Below are 22,653 nucleotides of genomic sequence, written 5' to 3' on the forward strand. Positions count from 1 at the left end.
ATGTGTGCTTATGCTCTGTACCGTGGTGCACTACGCTGTGCTGGATCTGTTTCCCACAGCGGGCAGTTCGTGGGCACAGGTGTTGTGTTACCTGCTCGCATCGTGCCATTGCAGATTAAGTTACGCTGCGTTTCACCGGAGGGGCAGCCTGGAAATAACCAGCAGAAGGGAGCAATGAAGTGAGCGAACAATAGCAAAGGAAAACAATCCCAGAACGATTCTATGTCATAGAGACGGAGCTGGTGGGATAGCTCCATGTCATGCCGCAGAGCTACTGGACGAGCGAGGGATACGCTCCGCTATGCCGGGCTGTTTCAGGCTGCCGCAGACAGCCGGTAGCGTCCGGAGCTCGGGGCTCCGTGCCCGGCAGCGGCCTCCCGCTCCCCCCGTCCCGGCGGCGGGCTCGGCGTGCTCCCGGCAGCCAATGAGCGCGGCTCCAGCTGCACGCGGTGGGCAGCGCAGCCCGGCCCCGCTCGGCCCCTCCGCTCTCCCTGCCCCGCGTCCCGCCGCTCGCAGTCGCGGAGCTCGGTTCGGTGAGCGGAGCGGAACTTGAGCGGCACTTGGGGCGTGGGTAGCGAGGAGCGGAGCTGCGCGGCGCTGCGCGGCGCTGCGGAGCGAGCCTGGCTGAGGGGACAAGTTGGAGATGCGGGTGGAAGTCGCACATTAAGCGGATCGGGCGCTCCGGGCTGGTGCAGCGATGTACCTCTTCGGCAGCGAGGACTATGAGGCGGTAAGACGCGTCCGCCGAGAGGGTCGTGGGGTTTTAGTCTGTAGTTGTTATTTTAACATCATAAATTTCTCAGAATTGCGGTCAGCTCTGCATGCCAGCCGGTGCTCTGCTTCCTGTAGTTCAGCTTTGGTGCTCACCGACGTGATTGCTTTTAAATGTAATATTTTTTCTGCAAGTTCTCCGTGCGGGACACTGGTTGCTGGGTTGGACTGAATTTCCACTCCTTGTCACGCTGGTGGCACTGAGGTGGCACTTAAAGCATTCTGATACGGGGTGTGATGAGATGACACAGGCTCCGGGCAAGCCAAAGCCCTGCTTCCAAATCATTCAGAGTTCTTATTCTTTGTACTGCAGATGTACTACACATAGGTTACAAGACTGAACTCAACTGTAGGTTATTGGGATGCTGCCAAGTCGTTTCTTTTGTCCAGTTCCAAGCATGTCACAGCAGTGTAATGTAGTGTCCATGGCAAGAGCCAGCTTAGGAAACCCACAGCACACTCCCGTTAGAATCTGACATTGTTTACTTCAGGATTTGCGTAAAATGACACTCTGAAGAAGTTGTTGATGAGAAGGAAACCACAAATAACTCCGTGTTGTTGCGCATTATTGGTATCCGACATCAGAGTTTACAGCCCAAGTGTCAAGTGCTGTGCTGTGTGAGTGGACGGATGGATCCTTCCACCCACACACACCTCGTGACAGAGACCTGAGGAGCTCTAGGGAGAAGCAAAGGGAGCAACAGAAACGCTATGAACTTTTCTATAGGAAACCGGAATGAATTCTGCATGTTAAAAACTGTGTGTTCTTTGCATATAACTTGCAATTGTAAATGTTTTGTTTTGGTTATTGATTTGGTTCTCTGAATATGAAAGTACTTTTGCTGGCATTCTCCAACATGTTTCAAGGAATTCACTGAGTTACCCTGGATTTTTTTCCCCCGTGTTTTTTAATGTCAAACAGTTTGTGGGATGCCGGAAACACAGAAGAAGTTGTTGAGGAAAAGAATTTAAAGGCAGCTGTCTGCACATGGAGCTCACTGTGTGCGTGAGTTGCACCAACTTGCACAAACTTAGCAGGGAAACGGAGAAGAACGGAGTTTCTCCAAAGCAATAAGCAACATGGTGTTGCAGTAATTGATTTTGAACAATTAATTAATTGCTCTTAAAAACTGACAACTGACAGTGAGTTTCCAACTATAAGCTATAAATAGACTATGTGTTGTTGTAATTCACTGCATCACTGTAGCTATATTGTAAAGCATTGCCAATCTGTATTAATAGTTTTTGTGGGATTTTTTACGTTCCGCTGCACCTTTAATGGTTACTTACTGCTTTGTAAAGGGAGAGGAATCTGTGAATCTGAAATGCTGATGTACCTGGAAGGTCACCTGGATGGCTGCAGTATGGTTTTGGACTCCCACACATTACATTGTTTCAATGTGTTAAAAAAACAACATTGAGGCATTCAGTCATTGAAAATAGTTTCACTTGTCTCAAGCAGGTGAGACGTCTCACTCCAGTCCCCCTGCTGAATAGTTAAGCTAGGAGGAATGGCGTCAATAGGGAAATGAATGGTGTGGGCCTGGGGGTGCAGATACATTTGGTTTTCCTTCAAAATCTCTGGTGGTCCATGAAACCAAAGTGCAACAAATTGTTTCATTCAGCCCAACATAAAATATCACTTTTATTTTTTCTTTCATACAAAATCATGCAGGGAAAAATAAGTTTGTGCTTTTTTTCTTGTCATTTTGGCAGTCAAACATACCAAGATGGCTGCTTTACACAGTGATAAGTATGTATTAAGCTATTCTTAAAATCACCAAAAATAGAAGAGTTGGACTATGAGATCTTGAAGAACAGTTTTATTGTTCAATAAAACCTAGAATCAATGGAAAACTTCTCTGTACAAATGTATACTTCGTGAAGCCATATGCTCTGTACTGTGGAAAAGGCATTTGTTTTATCTTCCCACACGATTACTTATGAGTCACTGCAGGACAATGTCAGTGAAAAGAGTGACAATGAAGATTCTCAGGGCTTCATTTGAAGTTCTTGATTAGTTTTAGCCAGTTTCAAATGCATATGAGACACTGTAGCTATGAATATAGACTGTGAAACTAATCCTAGAAAGGTGATCACTAATAAAATTAAACACAATTAAAATATCTTTTAAAGGATTTCAGTAGAGCTCTCTTAAGAGCCCCATCTTCGAATAGAGAAACTGTCTTTGATTACTGTATACATTTCATATGCACATCTTTGTGTGCACATTTACAGAAACGTGAGCATGTGAAGCAACGTTCCAACACAATTAAATTTAACAGTGAAGCTCTATAGGCTGTTACAACCAAGTTTTGCATATAGTCTTTGGTTTTCCTTTATTCCAGTGCCTAATGAAACATGTGTTATTAGTTTTTTTGGGTGCACAGTAAGTCTGACAGCACTGATACTCAATTTGTGTGTCATTTCCTGCAAAACTTGGTTAACAAAGGCAGTGTTCCTTAAGGATCAGTTACCAAAAGACAATGCTGTGGTTTAAGACCACTCAATAGTCAGAAAAAAATCCTCATTATCACAGCGTAGTAAGAAATGACGTATTTCAAATTGTAATAAAGCCATTTAGCTGTAGTTCTCTCTTGTTTGATTATTTTGCATGAAAGTTCGGACTTGGGGTATTAACTGTTTGACACTATTTTAGCACTTTAGGTAGGTGCCTATTAACCTCTTAAGAACTGGTGGAATCAACATATTTTGTGCCACATACTGGGAAATGCTGAGGTGTTCAAGTATAGTAAACAACTTTATTTCATAAATAGAGGAATCCAAAAAAAAAAAAAGCTATAGGCTGAGGCATCTCATTTGTGGCTACAGCTTGTTAGTAGAGGGATTTTTCTGTTTGTTTACAAAATAAACCACTTGAAATGGAACATAATTGGTGTTCTTCTTAGAAAACAAGAAGTGGGTGCTCTTCTCGCATTAAACTGTGCTCAGCGTAAAACTCCCAAAGCATCCAGTGTTTACCCCAGGTGCCTTCTTAGTCAGTGTGTAAAGTGTGAGGGAAGTGTAGGGTTGTGCTTGCATTTCTGGGAGGTTTGCCTTGTTCTCCTGTGCCCCGTGGCCCAGCAGGACATTTCCCATAGCCACAGATGCTCTGCTCCTGTTCTCTTGAGTCAGCTTTCCATGGGATAACTATTTGGCTTTTCTAGTCGAATGGCCAGGCACTGCTATGATAAGTGTAAAACTAGGATTTCTTCTGAGGGTAAACTGACTGTTGGAAAGGTTTATTGTAGGAGAGTATTTCTGAAGTAGGGACGAGTTTTCTTGGTAAGTGCTCACTTAAGGAAAGTCACTGATTTCCTCCACTCTTGCTTTCAAATGTCCTTTCCAAGGTCTGTCAGCTGAACTGATATATGTAACAGTGCTTTATGTGCAAGTCCTCACTACATTTATGGCCAATCTAAAGTCAAATGACAAAGGTAAGGGTACGTGCTAGTTTAGGAGAAAGCATGTGGTCTGGTAAGGGGCTTAACTCTTCAAAACTGCAGTTCATTTTATCCTCCAAAACACTCACGGTGGAGATAAAATGCTGATAGTTGAATTTATAGTTTAAAATACTCCTCCTTCCCCCTTAATAGCATTAACCCCTTGGACACAAAACAGTCAAGGAGGTTTGAACTGCATTTGTTGAACTTCTCCCTGAGAAATGATATACATGCAAATTTCACCTTTATCCTCAGAAATAGGGTGAACAGTAATAGTCTATTGCTACAACAGGAGTTGTCTGGGAGGATGATGGAACATAGAATGTTATCATACTTTTAGGAAGTAATACCTATTTTAACTGAAGAAACTCAAAACTTGGCTCTCAAACTTTTACTCTTTATAAATTTTTCTCTTCCCAAGTATCCTTAGGAGGAATAGAAAACCTCTTCATAGTTTCAGTGAATTGGTTGTAATGTCCAGAGCAAATATTTTTGTCGCTTGTAAATCCAGCATTTGTCACTTGTATTCTCCAGGCAAAAGTTTTGAAGTTGTCTGTTTAAATTATATCTTCAGTTCCCTGGAGTTTGCTTATGTCCTTTTGCAGGATGGAGCACTTTGCATGGAATATTAAAGATGATGTTGACAGATGCCAGTTACACTTCTGGCTCCTACAGGGCAGCCTTATCTGCTAAAAAGTATGAAAATCTGTCTGCTAAATATCTAAAGGGCTGGAAGAACTTGAAGCATTCAAATAACATTCAAGTCTGAGAAGAGCTCCTTTTTAAGTGCTATTAGTGAATCAAACCTTGATTATGTTTGCAGGAAGCATGCTGCTTATAGGGCAGATTTGGCTGTGAGAAGGAGAAAAGCCCTCATCTATTTTGGACGCTTACTATTGTAAGTCCTAGAAATCAGCAGGGCGAACACTTCGGTATGTTTTCAGTGTTTATTCTGAGTCATTGCTGCTTACCTGATTTCATAAACTGAAGAAAGGGAGAAAAGATAATTGGAGTATTGCTAAGATTAGAAGGAGTCATGTTTAAGTGTTCAGCAATGGCATTATTATTTTTTTTTTTTAAATCATATTCCATACTAATGCAAGACCATGTCTAAAAATCATCAATCAGAATTAAGTGATTTAGGAAACCCACTTACTTGAATTGCAGATGCAGTTCTGCAAATCACCTGTGGCAGACCACTGTAAAAAATAAACCAGAAGATTTTGGAATAATTTGTTTATCTTAGTTCAGTCTAAGACAACATCTCATGCTGTGTAGAGATGAATTACTTCTGTGGCACCTGTGAGTGTAACTTGAAGTGCAGACATGTAAGGTGGGAAAATTAAATTTGTGCTTTGTCCATCCTCAGATGAATCATTTAACGTTTGGATTCTCTGTATTTCAGCTGCAGATGGTATTTGATTTTCTCCTGGTAATGACAGAGGCTTAACCTGTTAAATGTGAAAAGCTGCTTTAAAAGTACTGTTTTTACATGTTAAAAACACTGCTATATGATTTTCAACTGCAGATGTTGTATGCATGTACTGTGCATACATATGAATGGAGTTAGTCATGTAAAGATTGTATTGCAAGAAGCGCACTGTGTGGAGGGCGTGTGTACTCACATCCAGAGCTGGATGTGGGTTTGTGAGTCACCCTTATCAGCCCTTTGCCCATGGATCCTTCACAGCAGCCAAGAGCAGAAACAGTATAGTTTTTGTTTCCGACACTGAAAGAGCAAAGGTCATTCTGTACAGCATCGTTCCCCACAGGTAGCATGGAGACATCTCATCCGTACTTGAGACCTTGCATGTGAGTCCCAGGATTCCCTTGAGGGAAGCTGGGAAGAGCCATGGGCTCCAAGCCTGTATTAGAGCAGCTCCTGCCATGACATCAGTTGGGACAGCAAGACAGTGTGTAGGAAAACCTTAATAAAAATAATGTATAGAAAGGTCTTGGTCACTAATGTATTGCCCCCAGGGCACCCAGCATGCTTTCCAATTAGTGATCTGTGCAACTGCACTGTAAATAGTTTTTTTTCCCCTGAATTATACCAGCATTTATCCTCCTGTAGTGTCTGCGCATCCAAGGTAGATTATTTTTAATAGTAATGTTATTATTTGATCTTCATATACATTTTCTTGTCACTTTTCATTACTTTGAGTCTCGGTGACTGAGGATGGATGGAGGCTTCTTTTTGGTTAGTGGCAGTATAATGGAAGGATCTATAGCATACTGGAACAAGCTGCCCAGAGCGGTTGTGGAGACTCCTTCTCTGGAGTTATTCAAAACCCATCTGGATGCTTTCCTGTGTAACATACTGTAGGGAACCTTCTTTAGCAGGAGGTTGGACTAGGTGATCTCCAGAGGTCCCTTCCAACCCCTTTCATTCTGTGATTCTGTGATGCTACACCTGGCGTATCCCTCCATCCATCTCCAACACAGAGCAGGCAAGAGCAGTGTGGGAGGTATATGAAGGATGCCTTGAGACATGAGCTGGTCCTGGTGTTATGTGCAGTCCCCCCAGCTGTATCTCAGCCTTACACCACATGGAGCATTTCTTGCTTTTCACAGTGTGCTGCCCTGGGCATGCTGTGCACTCTGAAACTAAACCTGAGTATCCCACTTCAAGAACTATCTTCTAAAAACAGATGTTTCTGACAGAAAATTGTGAGGCAAATTGATAGCTACAATTAACCCAGAGTCTTCAATAGCAAATTATTGCTGAGTGGTGCCTGAAGGCACTGACAGGATGGAGCAAGCATCTTGCTGTCAAAATGGGACATGAGTAGCTCGCTAGGGCTGAGAAGCAGATTCTTAACTGAGGCATACACAGGGAAGAGCCCTGTGAAATAAAGTAAGGTCAAATGGTTTCTGGCATTTAGAAGCCAACCACACTGACCATCTCCCAGGTGATCCACTGTCAAGGGAGAAGCTGAATTCTGTTTATGGAGTAGAGGGGATGAGATGAGGAATGTGTGATGTGGCATAGATTGGCGGGACTAGTGCAGTTCTCTCATGAATATGGAGAAAAAAATAAAAAGCAAATGAATATATTTACAAATTTCACACACACGTAGCATGGGTGAGTGTCCTTGTGTTGCTACTGTAGGCTCCTCCTTCACTTATCACCATCCTTTTCCAGCTTGTAGCAAGTGCTGGTGGGGAAAGAAGACCTAAAGCCCTATCTCTGCATTCCCTCCACCAAGCTACTCCAGGTAGTCTTGTACCTCAAGTGTTACCCTCCATTCAGAGACAGCAGCAGGAAGGATGGAAGGAAGTCTCACTCAGGACCTGGGAATGGCTAGCTTTTAGCAGTGCTGAATTTTGCTTCATGGAAGTTAATGGACATGAACTTTAAAAAAAAAAAAAACACCTTTGTAATCAAGAATAAGTCTTTCTGTATTGTCGTGTGCTCTACAGACCTTGACACATTAAAACAAAACAAAAAGAAAACAAGGAAATGAGGAGTTCAAATTGAGCTTATTATAACCACAGCAAGGATAGATATGGGGACACCAGTCTGGCTATGGCAACAAACACAGAGCTACTGACAGGCTAATTCCTTGTGCTTCTCTGATTTATGTAGCTGCCACATACACCTTGGGTTCCTCTGCACACATCTGAACGTGTAGGTGTATATGTGTCTGGGCATTTAGGAATTATTTACAGTTTGCTCTTTGTTACACCACATGCATTCACGTTTGATATTTAATGAGATGTCAGGGGATATCTCTAGCTAGAGAAGTCTCGTGGATAAGAGATACTAATGTCATGTCTGTTTTAAGGTATTCATTTGTAACTCTCAGGTAGAATCCTATGCAGAAAAGTTACACCTATTTAAAGGCAGCTTGAATGTCTCTGGTTAAAGAAATAGGCCTCGCATGTATTGTGTATGAATGCAAAAGAAATAGGCCTTGTATGTATTGTGTATGAATGCAACACAATAAATTTCCAGAATTTTCAGGGGCCCCATTGCAGTGCTTGTAACAATAGAGTTATTTTAGTGTCTACTCTCCAGTTAAATATTTGTGACATGCATTTTGATTATGACGTTGTTTTGTCTGTGGATAGATGCAAGTTAGCCAGCAGGGTTACACACAGAAGATGTTTTATGTGAAACATGGATCGTGACTCCCCTGCAGCACGCATGAGAAGCTGAAGACACAGAGGCATGTTCACACTGTCTACCATACGTGCCTGAGTGCTTGCTGTGGCAGACTGCCTGTTTTAGATGCTCTATCTTGGGTAGTGCAGCTACTTTTCTCCCATCCACGGTATATGAGGTGGTGTCTGGCAGTCTAGATAGCTTGCTGCTCCCTTGACCTTTCAACACCATAGTAGTTACGACAGCTAGATTAAGCTGTCATAGATTAAGGCTGAATACAGTCTAATGTCATTTTGATAGGAGCCTTCCACACAGGTGAGTCAAAAGCCAGAACAATCTGCTTCAGATCACTTGACCTGAAACCATTCTGTTCATCTCTTCCAGGCACAATTCCTTTTATTTAATCCTTTATTTTCTTCTTATACTATTGAGATTGTGTTCGTGTCTGCATGGGAATTGATTTTTGTTTTCCAGTCATTTATAATAAGTAGATGTGATGAGCCACTTCCGAAACAACTGTTCAGAGTAAACCTATTATTTATTTCTATTTAATATTGGCTGTGAGGTTGTCTATCACAGAGGAATCCATCCAGCTCTTTAGCAGACCACGAGCGTCTATCTTCATGAAGATTTGTCTTCTCTAAATATTAAACAAGCTCTGGACAATTGATTGGCTAAATGAAGCACTGTTTGTTTACTCAGACTATGTGTTATTTTCCAGGCAGCAGCTTCAGCTAATGGGGAAGAACTGTGAAAAGCTGGGGATAGCTATTGTATCTTCCTAAGAGGCACTAGTGCTTCTTTCAGCAAACCTTTCTTTATTCATTTATGTATTTTTATTTTGATGTAGAAACAGGTAGTGCTGACTGTGACAAGCCTGTTTATTATTTTGTGAATCTCTGACCAGACTATTAACTAGGATCTGTACGGGGAAGCAATTTAGTGAAACTTGAATGTTTTGACTCCTGTAATTGTAGGACTACAGGAACCAGCAATTTTGAAAGCTTTTCTCTGAGGAATGAACGAATGGAAACCCTGAGAAGTTCTGTGCATGTTTCTTTGTCATTTCTAACACAATGTGAATCTACACACTTTAATACAGCAATACATTATTTCAAATGCCAAAAAAATCGATGAATACTCAATTCTAGAGTAATATCCTGTCTTTTATGGTACGCAGTATATTTTTACTGTTCTGTTAAATGTTACAAACAAGTCAGATGGACTTAGCAATACAGCTTTGACCTTTTTTAAAGGCTGTTTCTGTGCTTTTCTCTAAATATCTTGGCAAATATTCTTCAAGTCGGAGTGTTTGTTTATTGGTGCAAGCAAAGCAACATTGCTGCATAGATCCAAAAAGAGCATGTGACATACTATGCTGACCTCTTCAGTCTAAGGGCAGATAGATCATTACTGAAGTTTTTATGCAGGGGGAACGATGGTATGCCAGTTCATAGAAGCAAAGCTGGTTCATGAATTGCTATTATTAGAGTATTATATTACAATATTATAATTATATTGCATGCCTATTCCTTTAAGGAACTGCTCAATGTTGAAAGGAAATGGTCCTTCATGTCTTCTTATGGCATATAGTTGCCCAAAAGTATGTAAGAACTCTGTTTATTCTGTTTATTTTTTTTTTTTTCTCTGAAGAAAATATGTTTTCTTTCATGAGAACAAATGGTATTTACTGACAGTTAACTTGTGCAGAACTTGATGCATTTGCATTCCTCTATGTGTGTAAGCGGCTCAGCAAGATAAATTTTGAGACTAAACGTCACATAATTTATTAAGAAGTTTATTTATCATATAAATAATGTACTTATTCTTTATTCATTTATCTAAGATGTTAGATTACTTTAGAGCTCATTTCGATGTTCCCAGAATGGGAGATTAGTCAATAAAATTCTGTATAAAGTTGCAAAATTTCCATCTGTGGAGATTTTCAAAACTCAACTGGTCTGTGCAACCTGAGATGGCTTTGAATCTGGCCCTGTTTTGAGCAGGCAGTTGGGCCAGCCATTCTCCAGAGGTCCTCTCCAACCTGATTTTTTCTTTGATTATCTTCAGAGAATACAGACTGTTAGGAAATGGTGCTATCACTGAAATAGATATTCCCGCATTTTATGGTATAAATCAAATCTTACAGAAGTCTTCATCCTGTTCAGCAGCTGCCTAGCTCCCATTGTTGAAGGATACCCTATGTGGTTCTGAAACTTTAAGCCATTGGTCTGTAATAAACCATAATACTTTTGCCTTCATCTGCTTTCTATATAAGTTTGTTGTTATACCTACAGAATGAAAACTGAAGGACAGGGGCATTAGATTGTTGCTCACGCATAGTCAATTGATCGTATGTATCGCATTGTGGCTTGCCACATATATTTAAGAAAGCTGTATTCTGTTTCTCCTAATTATCGTGTGGTCTTTCTAAGATGGAATTATTTTCATTGTTTGGTGTAATTCTGTTGTTTGTTGTACAGACATCCTGGCAAGATCGTGGGTGGCCTTCAGAGATGCTTAAGCAAAATCATAAGGCTCATTGTACAAGGCCCGTGTACCATATGTGAAATTTTGCTTTCACTGATTGATGTTCCACTAATACTCAAAAACAAGAAAGTTATTTTTTTAAGTAATCATCACATCTGCTTGTTTCTGATATCTGCTAATAGTTTCAACTGCTTTTTCGTCGGGGTACAGGAGTCGTCCTATGTGTACATGAATGCTATTGCCCTCTCCCCATGAGTAGTGTGGATTTTTAAGGAAAAATGCATGACTTTACTCAGCCATATTTTGTGAATTCAAATGAATTATCTGATCAGTTTGGATTCTGAGTCTTGATGGGCTCTACAGGGAAGAGAATCTCAGAAATGGTCAGAAGAGTGCAATGAGGGAGAAAGTACAATACAACTGATACTGTTTCCTCCAAGCATTGCTGCCCTGTCAGCACCAGACTAAGAAGATCTGAGATTTTTCTGTAATCAAAAGTCTCCCAGTTATAAGGAAAAGAGAAAAGAGAGGAGAGGAGAGGAGAGGAGAGGAGAGGAGAGGAGAGGAGAGGAGAGGAGAGGAGAGGAGAGGAGAGGAGAGGAGAGGAGAGGAGAGGAGAGGAGAGGAGAGGAGAGGAGAGGAGAGGAGAGGAGAGGAGAGGAGAGGAGAGGAGAGGAGAGGAGAAGAGAGGAGAGGAGAGGAGAGGAAAACCAACAAAATACAAATGCAACAAAAACCAACAAAACCAAAACCCCAACAACCACAAATTATTTTGTTTCTCTCTGGGCTATTTTGAACAAACCTGGACATCTGTGTTTGTAAGTGTGGTGGGAGAGATTAGTCCTGCAGTTACACAACATGTTCTGTGGATCACTTGCCTTGTGACAATTGACGATGTGTTCTGGCACTTTGGTGGTTGATTTCATGACATGAAAAAAAATCTGATTTAAATAAAGTCTATTTCAGCATAATCAAAGAGGAAGCAAGAAGGACCTACTCTTAGGATCATTGGCAATGATGATACTGAAAATGAACAGGACTTAGAAATGAAAAGATCCATCCCTGCAGACAACTGGCAGAATGTGCGGGGTAACAAGGAAGCACCTTTGTGTTACCGTGAGTTCAGCAACAAAGTGCTACCTCGATGAGTTACCAGGTTACAGATGGAATAACCACTGCAGAAGGAGTGATGGAAGAAGGGAAGTGCTCTCCTAGGGTGAAGCTTTGGTTTCCTAAAAAAAAGCTTATTGTATTTTGTAACAAGCACTTCATCCAGCCTGATTTAAATCAGTTAAGCAAACGTGTAGAGTTAAAACATTTAAATAATTCAGTTACCAAATTCTTGTTTTCCAAAACAGAATGAACTGGAATACGACCAAAAGTTAGTAGGAGTCAGGCTTCTTAAAGCATCATTATTATTATTTTTAGTAAAATGTTTCTTCCACTTGTTTTTGAGTTCTGAGTTTTTTCTGACAAAAAAGAATAAAAGCCAGCAATGCATTTCTAGAGAATATTCCAGAGGGTTTGAGGACAAAGATGCTTGAGTTGTGGTGTAGCTACACATATGCAATCTGTATGCCCACTGAGATTTTGGTTGTAATTTCTTACACAGAATCTGATTTCCTTATAAACTGGAGGAAAATGATGAATTTTCAATAAGCATAACTAAATGCTTTTAAGAAGAGAATTAATTTCATTTCCAAACAATGGAGCAGAGGGGAAGAAGCCGGCTTTAGCCAGTGCAGCTCCAGAAGAATACAAATTGGCTGGGAGGACATGGATTTGTTTAAGTTTCTTTGGTGAGAGCATAACACATTTTGAGACCATGAGTTTCCGCTCTTGAGTCTTGCATCACTGCAAGTGCTGTCGTGCCCTCTGCACCCAGCAGCTTGTGAGGTTGGGACTGGAGCCCTTCACTTACAGCAAGAGGCCGAGGGAACAGAGTAGAGGTGACTGAAATATCTCACTGTCCTGAGAACAAGATGAACCATGTTGTCACAGCTCTAACACAGGAGAGAGCTGAAGCATGTGTTTTAGCCTTCATTCCTTCTTTTTGAAGATTTTGGATTTGTCAGCAAATCAAATGTATTTTTTATTAATTTTCAATATTGCAGAAGTAGATGCAAGAGCAGCCCAAGGCTCATGATTTGTTGCTTCCTCTCAAGGAGGAAATGGCTCACGAGGGGGGTGTTATGTAACAGACTCTCCTGACCCCAACGGTCTGTTCTGAATCAGACAGAAATCTGTTCCTGATGTTTTTGTGCATAAAAAGTAGAAAATGCTTGGTCTTGTAGGTCAAATCCAGAGTTCACTTATTATCCTGGAAGGTGGCTGTTGCACTTTACTTTACTAACTTTGAACATTCCAGACTGTGAAAACCATCCCAGCACTGAGGTCAGATAAATCACAAGTTCACGTGCTTTCTTATGATTTCCTCTAGTTTTTCTATTCATTATATCCTGCTTTCCTTCAGGTTAGCTTCTAATAATTGTCTTCAGTAGGTGGCATGTATCTGTTACCATGTTGCCTAAAATGTTGATTCCTCTTTTAAGCCTCAGATATTTAAAAGTTAATCCCTGTGATGCTACTGCAGATCTGTACTACAATAAGTGTTTTAGCTGTATTTAAAATATTGTTTGCTTCGCACATTATTAGAGAATGCTTATTACATGTGGTTTCCTACCACCCTTCACTAAATTGTTTTTGTAAAGTAGCGTTTTATGTACTCTTCATATTCCTACTTGTTTTTGCTTTTAGCTGGACAATGGAGGCAGTAATATACAGAGACATCAAACCCATCTCTTAGATAAGATACAGCACCGAAAGTGTGATAGGAAGGACTCGTGAGTCAGAATCATAAACTATGAGCTGCCGTCCCTGTTTCTAAAGGGTTCACAAAAGCAGATCACAAATGGTCCCAGCCATGTGGATTGTGATGGGGACATGAGTGTGCAGTGCCCTGGGCCGAGCACTGCAGCCACACATAAACATAAGCCTTTGCTCTCTTGGCCCAGTGTGTGAGGTTGGAGGTTAGAAAGAAACAATGGATCTCAACAGCTGATGTTAACTGGAGTATTTTGTTTTTAGAGCAAAAATTGTGATGACTGAAGATACTGGAGAAAGTGAATTCAGCAAGACTATTACTTTGGTATGTCATAGCAAAGAGAAACAAAAGGTCTTTCCAGAGAGACTTTTGCATTGATGATAAATTACTACGTGCTGTGTTGTATTCTTGGAATCAGATGGGATTAATTATTGGAAATCTTGTACTACCTAGATGGTGTAAGGAGCCTCATCTCAGAAAGACTGCAGGCAGATACTGCTTCAGTTCATGCTAGACCTGGAGGAGATGTAATGGGTGTAATGAGCCAGTCCTGATGTTATTCAAGTGGTACGCCTAAGGCTGGAGGCTGGAGCTAACACCTGAAGGACCCACACAGCCTGTGATACACTTGGAAACAGCTGACACGTAGCCCGCTGAGGAGGATTCTTGTGCTGGATATAGTGTTTCTGTCCTGAAGCAAACCATGCTGCTCAGCGTGCCCACAGCTTGCTTGGTGCTCCTGGCAGTAACAAGCAGGACTGCAGATGCCTGTGGACGGCTGTGCCTGCTGAGGCACCTGGGCTGAGTTACCACTGAGTGGCTGCCTGACAAGCCTGAGCTCTCAGAGTCTCTCGGTTAGGGAATGCTTCATTAATTAATTCTTCAGTCTTCACTGTATGTAATTTAACAAAAGGCTTGATAAGAAAACTCTCTTAACATAAGCAGTGAGCAAATTGCAGTGTTTCATGTCATGACAGTCACTGATTGCTGTTAACACAAGATAATGACTAGAAAAATCAAGATTTCAGTAGCGAAAGGTGAATTGGAAAATAAACTTGTCAGAGGTAAGAAAACGTTTCTGACAACTAACCTATGACAGCAGCTGCTTCAGTGTGTGCTTTTGCCAGAGCATCTCGGAGAGATGTATGGAAACAAAATAATTAGTTAAACAGTTGAACATATTTACAGTATAGAAATGAAAGGTAACAAGCAAATACGCATCTCTAAAGCAGCTGTTACATTTAAAATAGTAGAATATGGACTTCGCTCTGTGTATTTAACCTCAATATTTTTAACAAATAAAAAAAAAAAAAAAATCAACAAACACCAAACCCCCAAACCTCTTATTCTTTATCTGTAGTAGATGTAAAAGGTTAAATTAGAAAATCAATCAGGGCTTGTACAGACAGGCATAATTTGGTGAAATGCAAAGGAAATGTATTTTTCCTTCAAAGCTCTCCATTGCTAACAGCATTTCATGCTAACTTTTAAGGGAAGTTATTTTTAAGTATGCAGAAAATCTTAATGACTTGAACCAAAATCCCAGATAAAAATATACCAAAGATCTGGAACAGAGAATCTAAATTGGCACTTTTAAGTGAGCTGAGACAAATTGAGATGATGGTTGCCATGCTTTTCTGTACTCTTTCCTTTGCTAGTTGACTTTCTGTTTCTGTGTTGACATCTCAGATGCCTTTTCCATTTTTTCCTCTCTAATTAAGAGCCCTCACAATTTTGTGGCTGACCTAATCTTTGTCTCTTGTTCATCAACTCATGGATTATATATTTAAAAGCTCTTTTTTTTTTTTTAATTTTTTTAATTTTTTTAATTTTTTTAATTTGTCTATCTATAGTTTAAAATCTTTCCTTTTTGTTGATTAATGCAGTCAAAAATAGTATTTTCTAATTCCCTGAAAATATTTTATTTATTTATTTATTAACCTGCTTCTTTTTTCAGTAAACAACACCACAGTTCAACTTGTTATTACTAATAATCTTGATTTGCCAAAGGGCTTAAACATATGGTTAAGTTACCACAGCGCTAAGAAGTTGTCATGAGTCAACCAAGTTGTGTCAAGATCAGCTGTGTGTGCTGGCAGTCTGAGGAAAAGTGAGATGATTCAAGTTCATGCAGCTTGCAATCAGTTCCTTGGTGTATTTTTCTTATTGTCACCTATCTCTGAGTTGTTCCACTGGCAACATCCCTTACCTCTGTCATTGCTCTGACTTTCACAGCACAAAATCATCAATAATTTAAGATCTTCCTCTATCCTATGTCAAATTAATTAACTTGATAAAAAGCAAATTCCCTATTTTCTTTAATAAGAACAAGACCCAAAACTTAAGGTTTTCAATTTTTTGTATTATTGCAGATAAGATATATTTTAATGAGCTGTGAGACCTCTTAAGATTCCTATAGTTGCCCTACTCCTAAAAAGCATGCTAAACTTTCTCTTTTCCTCATAAGTGGGAGAAACTCTTTGTCAGAATATAGAGATCTACCAGATTATCCTCCTTCATAGGCTTTCACAGAACTAATCTCTGCCATAATACATATAGAAAACTTACTTAAACAACAACCCACCATGGTTATGCAAGTGATGAGTCATAATGCCGTTACTGAATGGTTAAAATGCTTTATTCTCTATTGCATTTGCTACCTTGATCCTGTTCTTTTATTTTATTTTTTTTTTCCCTCCTGATATTGGTTCATTCTTTTAGACTACGAGTTCTTTTAGGCAGGGCTTGTCATTCACTGTGACTGTACTTGGTACAGCAGCGTCTCAAATAGTTGTTTCTTTTAGATGTTTTTTGTTGTTGTCTTACAAAAGCAACAACAGTAAAGCAAATGTTTAGGCTGGTACTATGAAAATGTTAGTGTGAATGTGTGTGGGGTGTTTTGAGTGTGTGACTTTTGTGGGGGGACTTTATTTTTTGCACAATAAAAAACCTGGTGCAGCTGTTCCCCCAGTCTTTAAATGCCCAAATCCAAGGTTTCTGAAAACCTAAGGGCTATTTTTAAAAACTGCTTTAATCCAGATATTGGTTGGATTAGCATCTTGGAAACCTGTTAATGTCCAGCTGGGAACTGCAATTAAGCTTGACAAAGTCATGGCGAAATTAAAGAAAGGATGATTTTCCTATATAATCTCCTTTTTATTCACATTAATAAAAGTGTTCCCGGCTGTTCCAAAAGTTTTCTCTTCCTGTTATATGAAGGTCCTCTGTGGATGTAGGTGCTGCAGCCCAAATTGCTCTAAAACAAAAAAATAAACAGAATTCTAATCAACACAGTTTTGTTTTTTAAATACAACAGAACCTTTCAGTGACTATTCTAGGAGCTGTTCACGTTCCTTACATACTGTTTGCAGGAAAGCATGTTTATATGGGATTTAAGTGGAAATAGGTGTGCAGTGGGCAAGTAGACAAGCTCTGGTCATGACAAGTGCCAGAGGGCATGAGGATTCATCTTTGTGCTGGCCAGGCTGTGATGGCCCTCATCAAGGAGTCACTGATTCCTGTGAGATGCCTGTGTGATCTCTGTCCTTTTTTTCCAGTATCTTTCTTTAGTTTGTTCTATACAACAAATGTGCATACAAAACAATCAGTTACTTTGGTATTTCCTTAAAAAAGGCTGCGTCTTTTGTCGATTTTACAACCTGTATGACATTTTATGGCACTTTCAAAGTTGTGTTTTGCGCTTTCTTCAACATCTTTCAAATTGGTGACATTTCTTAGAGGTCTGGGTAAATCTTCCTAAATAAAACAGCTTCACCTTCACCAACTTTGGCCACTGGGACAACCAGAGGTACTTCTTGTATTGATGGTGCTGTTCTAATTGCATGGCTCATAGATAGCAGGTTGGTTAGTTCCTGATGAAACAGTAAATCTATATTCTCTGTTAACGTACTATAGAAATTTGCCAATGGCAGCAGTTTCAATTCATACTAAATTGTACTGATTTGCATTTTCCTTTTGGTTCGCATTGCTTTTAAAAATTTTTAAATGAATTGAAAATTTTACAGAATTTTATGCAATTGACAGAACTAATCTTTCAACGTTTCTTTCTTATTGCCTTATTTCCTGACACATCAGATAGAATATATTGTATCAAATATACCATCAGGACACGTGATGTCATTCTGATGATGAGATGATTTCTGCAAGGTTAGAAGATAAGCAGATAAAAATAACTCTGTATAAATTCTGAATATTTAAATCAGTACAAAAAGTGCAAGTCCCACTTTGTTAGAAGGGGAAACAATTCAAGGTATGAAGATATTTGCCTTTTTGGATTTAAAATTATCTTCAACTTTAAATAAGTGAGGACATAAAAATGCATCTAGGAAAAAAACTGAGTGTTATAGGTGAGGACTCCGTGTTTACTCACAGATACCTTATTCTTTGTAAGATCTTGTGCTTGCACTATGCTTCACGTCTTCATTTAATAAGTAATAATGTAAAAAGTTCCTACTTGAAAAAACTTGTTTGATCGTTCTAAGAAGATAATTATTTGAGAATTTTCATGAGTTTTGAAAGTTACCTGTCCTGATGATATTCAGCTCATATGTGGATTGTCAACCTAAGGAGAACCGCTGGGTACCCAGAGGACCACTATTATTTTTCACAAGGAAGGCATAATATAAACTCCTGACTAAATTTGCAAGTGTAATGATAGCTTTATTAACCCAGAGAGAATTTATTACAGTTGCAGACCAAACATATCAACAGATTTGGGCTGTGAATGTAACACTTCAATCAAATTCTGTACTCAGGTTCACACTGTGCTGAACAAAGGTACAGGTGGTAAAGAAAACTAACAAGAAAAATAAGATCTCTAGAGGCACCACCTAAGTTAACTAATGGATTTCTACCTGCAAGTAATGGAAAATAACAATGAGAATCATAATTACAAAGCCGTGTTTCTTGCTTGGAGGACACAACTTTGTAAGATGCTGCACTTCTGCTACACAAAATAAGACATATATGGTCTTGAAGAAAAAGACTTCAAACATGAGTACATGATCTATGATTCAATGATGTCATATTAATAGTGTAAAAAATATAGATTCATATTAAAATGTTTTAAAAAAACCCAAAACGAATAAACAAACAGCCTCCCTCACTTCCCCAACACATAGAATCTATTCTCATACATTAACTGGTAAGACAGTTGGTAAATATTTGTCAAGCATGTCATTAAAACAGGAAATGATTTTTAAGACAAATGTGTTTTGTAAACATGCCAAGGAAGGATGAAAAGGGAAGAATAAATAGATAGGTTAATTATTACCATGAGCTGTCTCACTTCTGTTAGACAGTTTCCCATGAGGAAGTGGGGCTTCTGTGGCTGGAAGATGGAAGTCCAGTTTCAGTAGTTCTGACCTAACATCTTGTCCCTTTTGGGGACACAGGAATGATGTTTCTGTGCTTTGTAACTTTCTCGTAGGTTGAGGACCTTAGGCAATATCCCTTCTGGACAACATATTTAACAACACTAAGAATGAAGCCACACCACTTCAGAGGTGCAAAATATGATGCATTTACCATAGAACTGCAGCAGAAAGCAAACACCCATGCTGTCATTTTTATGGTGGCAGTGTTGGGCTTAATGGCTTGCACAGTTGTTTTCCCCTTACTTAGAGATAACATTTCATAGAGGCTGATTTGTAACACCGTGCCATGCTCCTCCAGAGCAGTGTGTGGAGCTGCAGAGCTGGAAGGGTTTGGTGATGCCCAGCTTGCAGAAAACAGGTACTGGGGGATCCTGGAGCATCCCAGATGATAAGGCTGGCATCATGGGGCTTAATCACATTCTCAGCTTTGGTACAGCTCTGATAAAAGCAATGGTTTTGACCTCTGGTCACTGTTATGACAGTTGTATCAGCGTTTGATGTCTACACTGAGCTGCTGGCCACTTGCTGCTGCTCAGCCTTTGCTATCGATTTCCACCAGCTCCACTGGTTCAATACGTTGATAAACTGAAGTTTTAAACAAAAGATACATTTGAAATGCTGTTACCAGATTACAGTGACTCTTGGCATTTTCCTAGTGGAAAATGTATTTTACAAAATTCAAGGAAAGTCTGAGTATGTTTTGCTTCTTTTGCTTCAATTCAATAGGTGTTTTAGTTTTCAAAGATTGCTACAGCGTGATAGATGTATTTGGGCTCCTCTAAACTAAATATCCCATGGTGAGTAATCTCCTTGATGTAAAAGACAGGTCATTAAACTTTAAGCTTATTTTTAATGGACTTCAGGGAAAGAAAACTGTGAAAGTTATATCTACCTTTATTCCAAACTATCACTTTAGTGCCAACTATTGTTTGCTGCAATAATGGTTAAATGTAGGCTGCTGCATCTCTTGTGATGGGGTAATTTTGTTAATATACAAACCACAGCAGGACCGGGTCCCTGGCAGCTGAAGGGCTCTGACTTCCCAGGAGAGGCTGACATGCTGCTGCAGGTGCACAGCCACTGCCCTCAGCTCTGATCTCTGCTCTTTATTTTTCTTGTAACTGTGAATTCATATCTTAGGCGAGCACTTCAGTCAAGCTCCAAGGATCTTTTTTCTTCCAGAATTTTGCTTATCATCAGTGAACTGTAAATATTAAAGAGAAGAGAAGCGAAGGCTCAGGGGAGACCTTATAGCTCTCTATAACTTCCTGAAGGGAGGTTGTAGTGAGCTGGGGGTTGGCCTCTTCTCTCGTGTAATCAGTGACAGAACTAGAGGGAATGGTTTTAAGCTGCGCCAGGGGAGATTCAGGCTGGACATTAGGAAGTATTACTTCTCGGAAAGGGTAGTCAGGCATTGGAATGCACTGCCCAGAGAGGTGGTGGAGTCACCGACCATGGGAGTGTTCAAGAAACTTTTGGATGTGGTGTTGAGGAATATGATTTAGCTGGGAAGTATTGGTAATGGTTGGACTAGATGATCTTCTAGGTCTTTTCCAACCTTGATAATTCTGTGATTCTGTGATTCTGTGATTCTGGATAAAAATGCTTTTGTATGTTACTCCCATGTCAGCTTACAAAAGGATGGAAAGCAAGATGCAGAAATGAAATGTTTCCTTTTGCCCTGTTAGCATGAAACATTTATGCATTAAGAGCTATGTGACAACATCCTTGCTTTTCTCATCTGCCCATGTCAGACAAATACGAGCAGCGACGAGGGGGTTAATTCCTGCTCAACAGGCATATTTCTGAATTCAGGGCTCTGCGTAGCACACAGAGTGGCTGGCAGCAGACATGTGCGACAGCACTGAGACGCTGTACCAGCCTGTCCAGTTTTCCCTCGCGTTTTCCAGCTGTTTACCCTTGAGATGTAAAATGGCAATTTGGCATAGGCTACCGGCACGGTGTGATGTGAGCATCTGCGTAAAAGGCTGCATGGATGGAGCATGCCCAGTGCTCTGAGCAGCCCGTTACCCCACCCCCAGCCAATCTAGGAGGAGATGAAATGAACTTTGCACTTGCAAATGTCACTGAATGCATTTTGCACAGGATTTTAAAAGGTTCTCTTACAAGCACTATTTTTAACAGACAAATCCGCCCCCCCAAATGAAAAAGCCCTAGGTATTTTTCTGTGATCGACCTCAGTTATTATGAATTGAAGCATCTCTCACAACATTCTCCTGAAGTCTGGCGTGCTTTATTTTTTTATCTTTCCAGCTGAGCTTTTTTTGGTGGTGGTGTGGATATTTTCTTTTTTTTTTTTTTTTTTCTGATATTTTTTTTTTTAACTGGCATGAGAAAATTTGTGAATTTAATTGCACTAGAATACTTGGAAACAGTGAGGCTGCAAGCTTGAAAGGCAGAGGAAAGAGAAGAAAGGCTCTTGCAGCAGAGCATGGATAGGAAAGGAACGGTGATTCTGCGGTGCTCAGCGTGCACATGTTGTGTGAGATCAGTGCCGGGCGCTGCAGCTGCGGACAATAACTGAGCTGTCTGGCTAATGAAGGCCACCTGGATCAGGCTTCTGAAAAGAGCCAAAGGAGGACGTCTGAAGAATTCTGATATCTGTGTAAGCCCTGTCTTTTTGTTATTGGCATATAATCTGTGTATTGCAGAGAGGGAAGGATTAAAAAAACACGGTGTGGAGAGGACAGTTGTTTTCATTCTAATTGAATTAGTAGAACTCTGTTTTGTATGCAGGGAGATGCAGAGAGAAATCAGTGCTGTCATTATTTATAGAGCCGTTTTGGCACTGGGACTGCTTCCATTGTGGCAGTTTGTGGACCTGCATTGAGTCCAGACAGATTTTATTACAGAGAAGTTGATTTGTGGTCATTTACATGTTTTGCTAAGGGGTAGGAGATGGATACAAGCCATTTGCAGTTCTAATGGGGAAAGTGTGTCAGGTAAGGAGGTTGCCCTAAAATAAAAATGCAAGGCAGAGATTAAATCTGCAATCAGGAGTGTTGTGTCATGGTAATTATTGATGGTGAAATAGCATTTTGATTATAAAAATGTGTTTCCTTGTTCATAATGTCAGTGCTTAGAGTTCTCTTTTTTATGGAGCCATCCTTGAAGCTGCTGTGTGTCCTTCAGCCCTGCACTGCACCACTGCTGTAACTCTACAGAGCGACTGGCACAGTTTACTAAAATGCATTCAGATCAGCACAGAGGGATAGTGCAGGAAATACAACACAAGCAAAGACACCTGTACTCTGGAGGTTCTACCGAGGAAAACGCCTATTTAGATAAATTTCACTAAACGTCATTCCCTTTTTGGCAGTAGCTCTCTTTTCAGGGATACAGATGTAAGAGGAAGGACAAGGTGTATAACCACTTCGGCTTTGGTTGTTTTTTTTTTGGGGGGGGGGGGGTCCAGAATAACCTGTGATGCATTTTTCCTTTCTTTGTGCAGGGCTCGGCGGACTCCTACACCAGCCGTCCATCTGACTCCGATGTATCTCTGGAAGAAGACAGGGAAGCAGTGCGGAGAGAGGCAGAGCGACAGGCCCAGGCACAGTTGGAAAAAGCAAAGGTAAGGGGCTATTTCTCATCACAGGTCCA

The 22,653-nt window shown here is 40.3% G+C and overlaps 1 protein-coding gene across 22 annotated transcripts in view; it reads left to right on the forward strand.

Moving 5' to 3' along the window:
- CACNB2 (calcium voltage-gated channel auxiliary subunit beta 2) overlaps positions 1–22,653 on the forward strand; it is a 220,394-nt gene that overhangs the window by 123,299 nt on the left and 74,442 nt on the right. For 12 of the 22 annotated variants that reach the window (XM_015853453.3, XM_015853452.3, XM_015853451.3 and 9 more), the window contains one exon: positions 22,505–22,624. In XM_015853453.3, coding sequence (XP_015708939.1) covers positions 22,505–22,624 — 120 coding nt within the window. Of the gene's footprint in view, positions 1–454; positions 731–21,340; positions 21,659–22,504; positions 22,625–22,653 lie in introns of those variants that run through there. The other 10 variants (XM_015853456.3, XM_085538673.1, XM_015853455.3 and 7 more) reach the window with 4 other exon arrangements.

The sequence above is a fragment of the Coturnix japonica genome, chromosome 2 (assembly GCF_054131305.1).
Source record: "Coturnix japonica strain WE chromosome 2, WE-NBRP24, whole genome shotgun sequence".
Taxonomy (NCBI): Eukaryota; Metazoa; Chordata; class Aves; order Galliformes; family Phasianidae; genus Coturnix; species Coturnix japonica.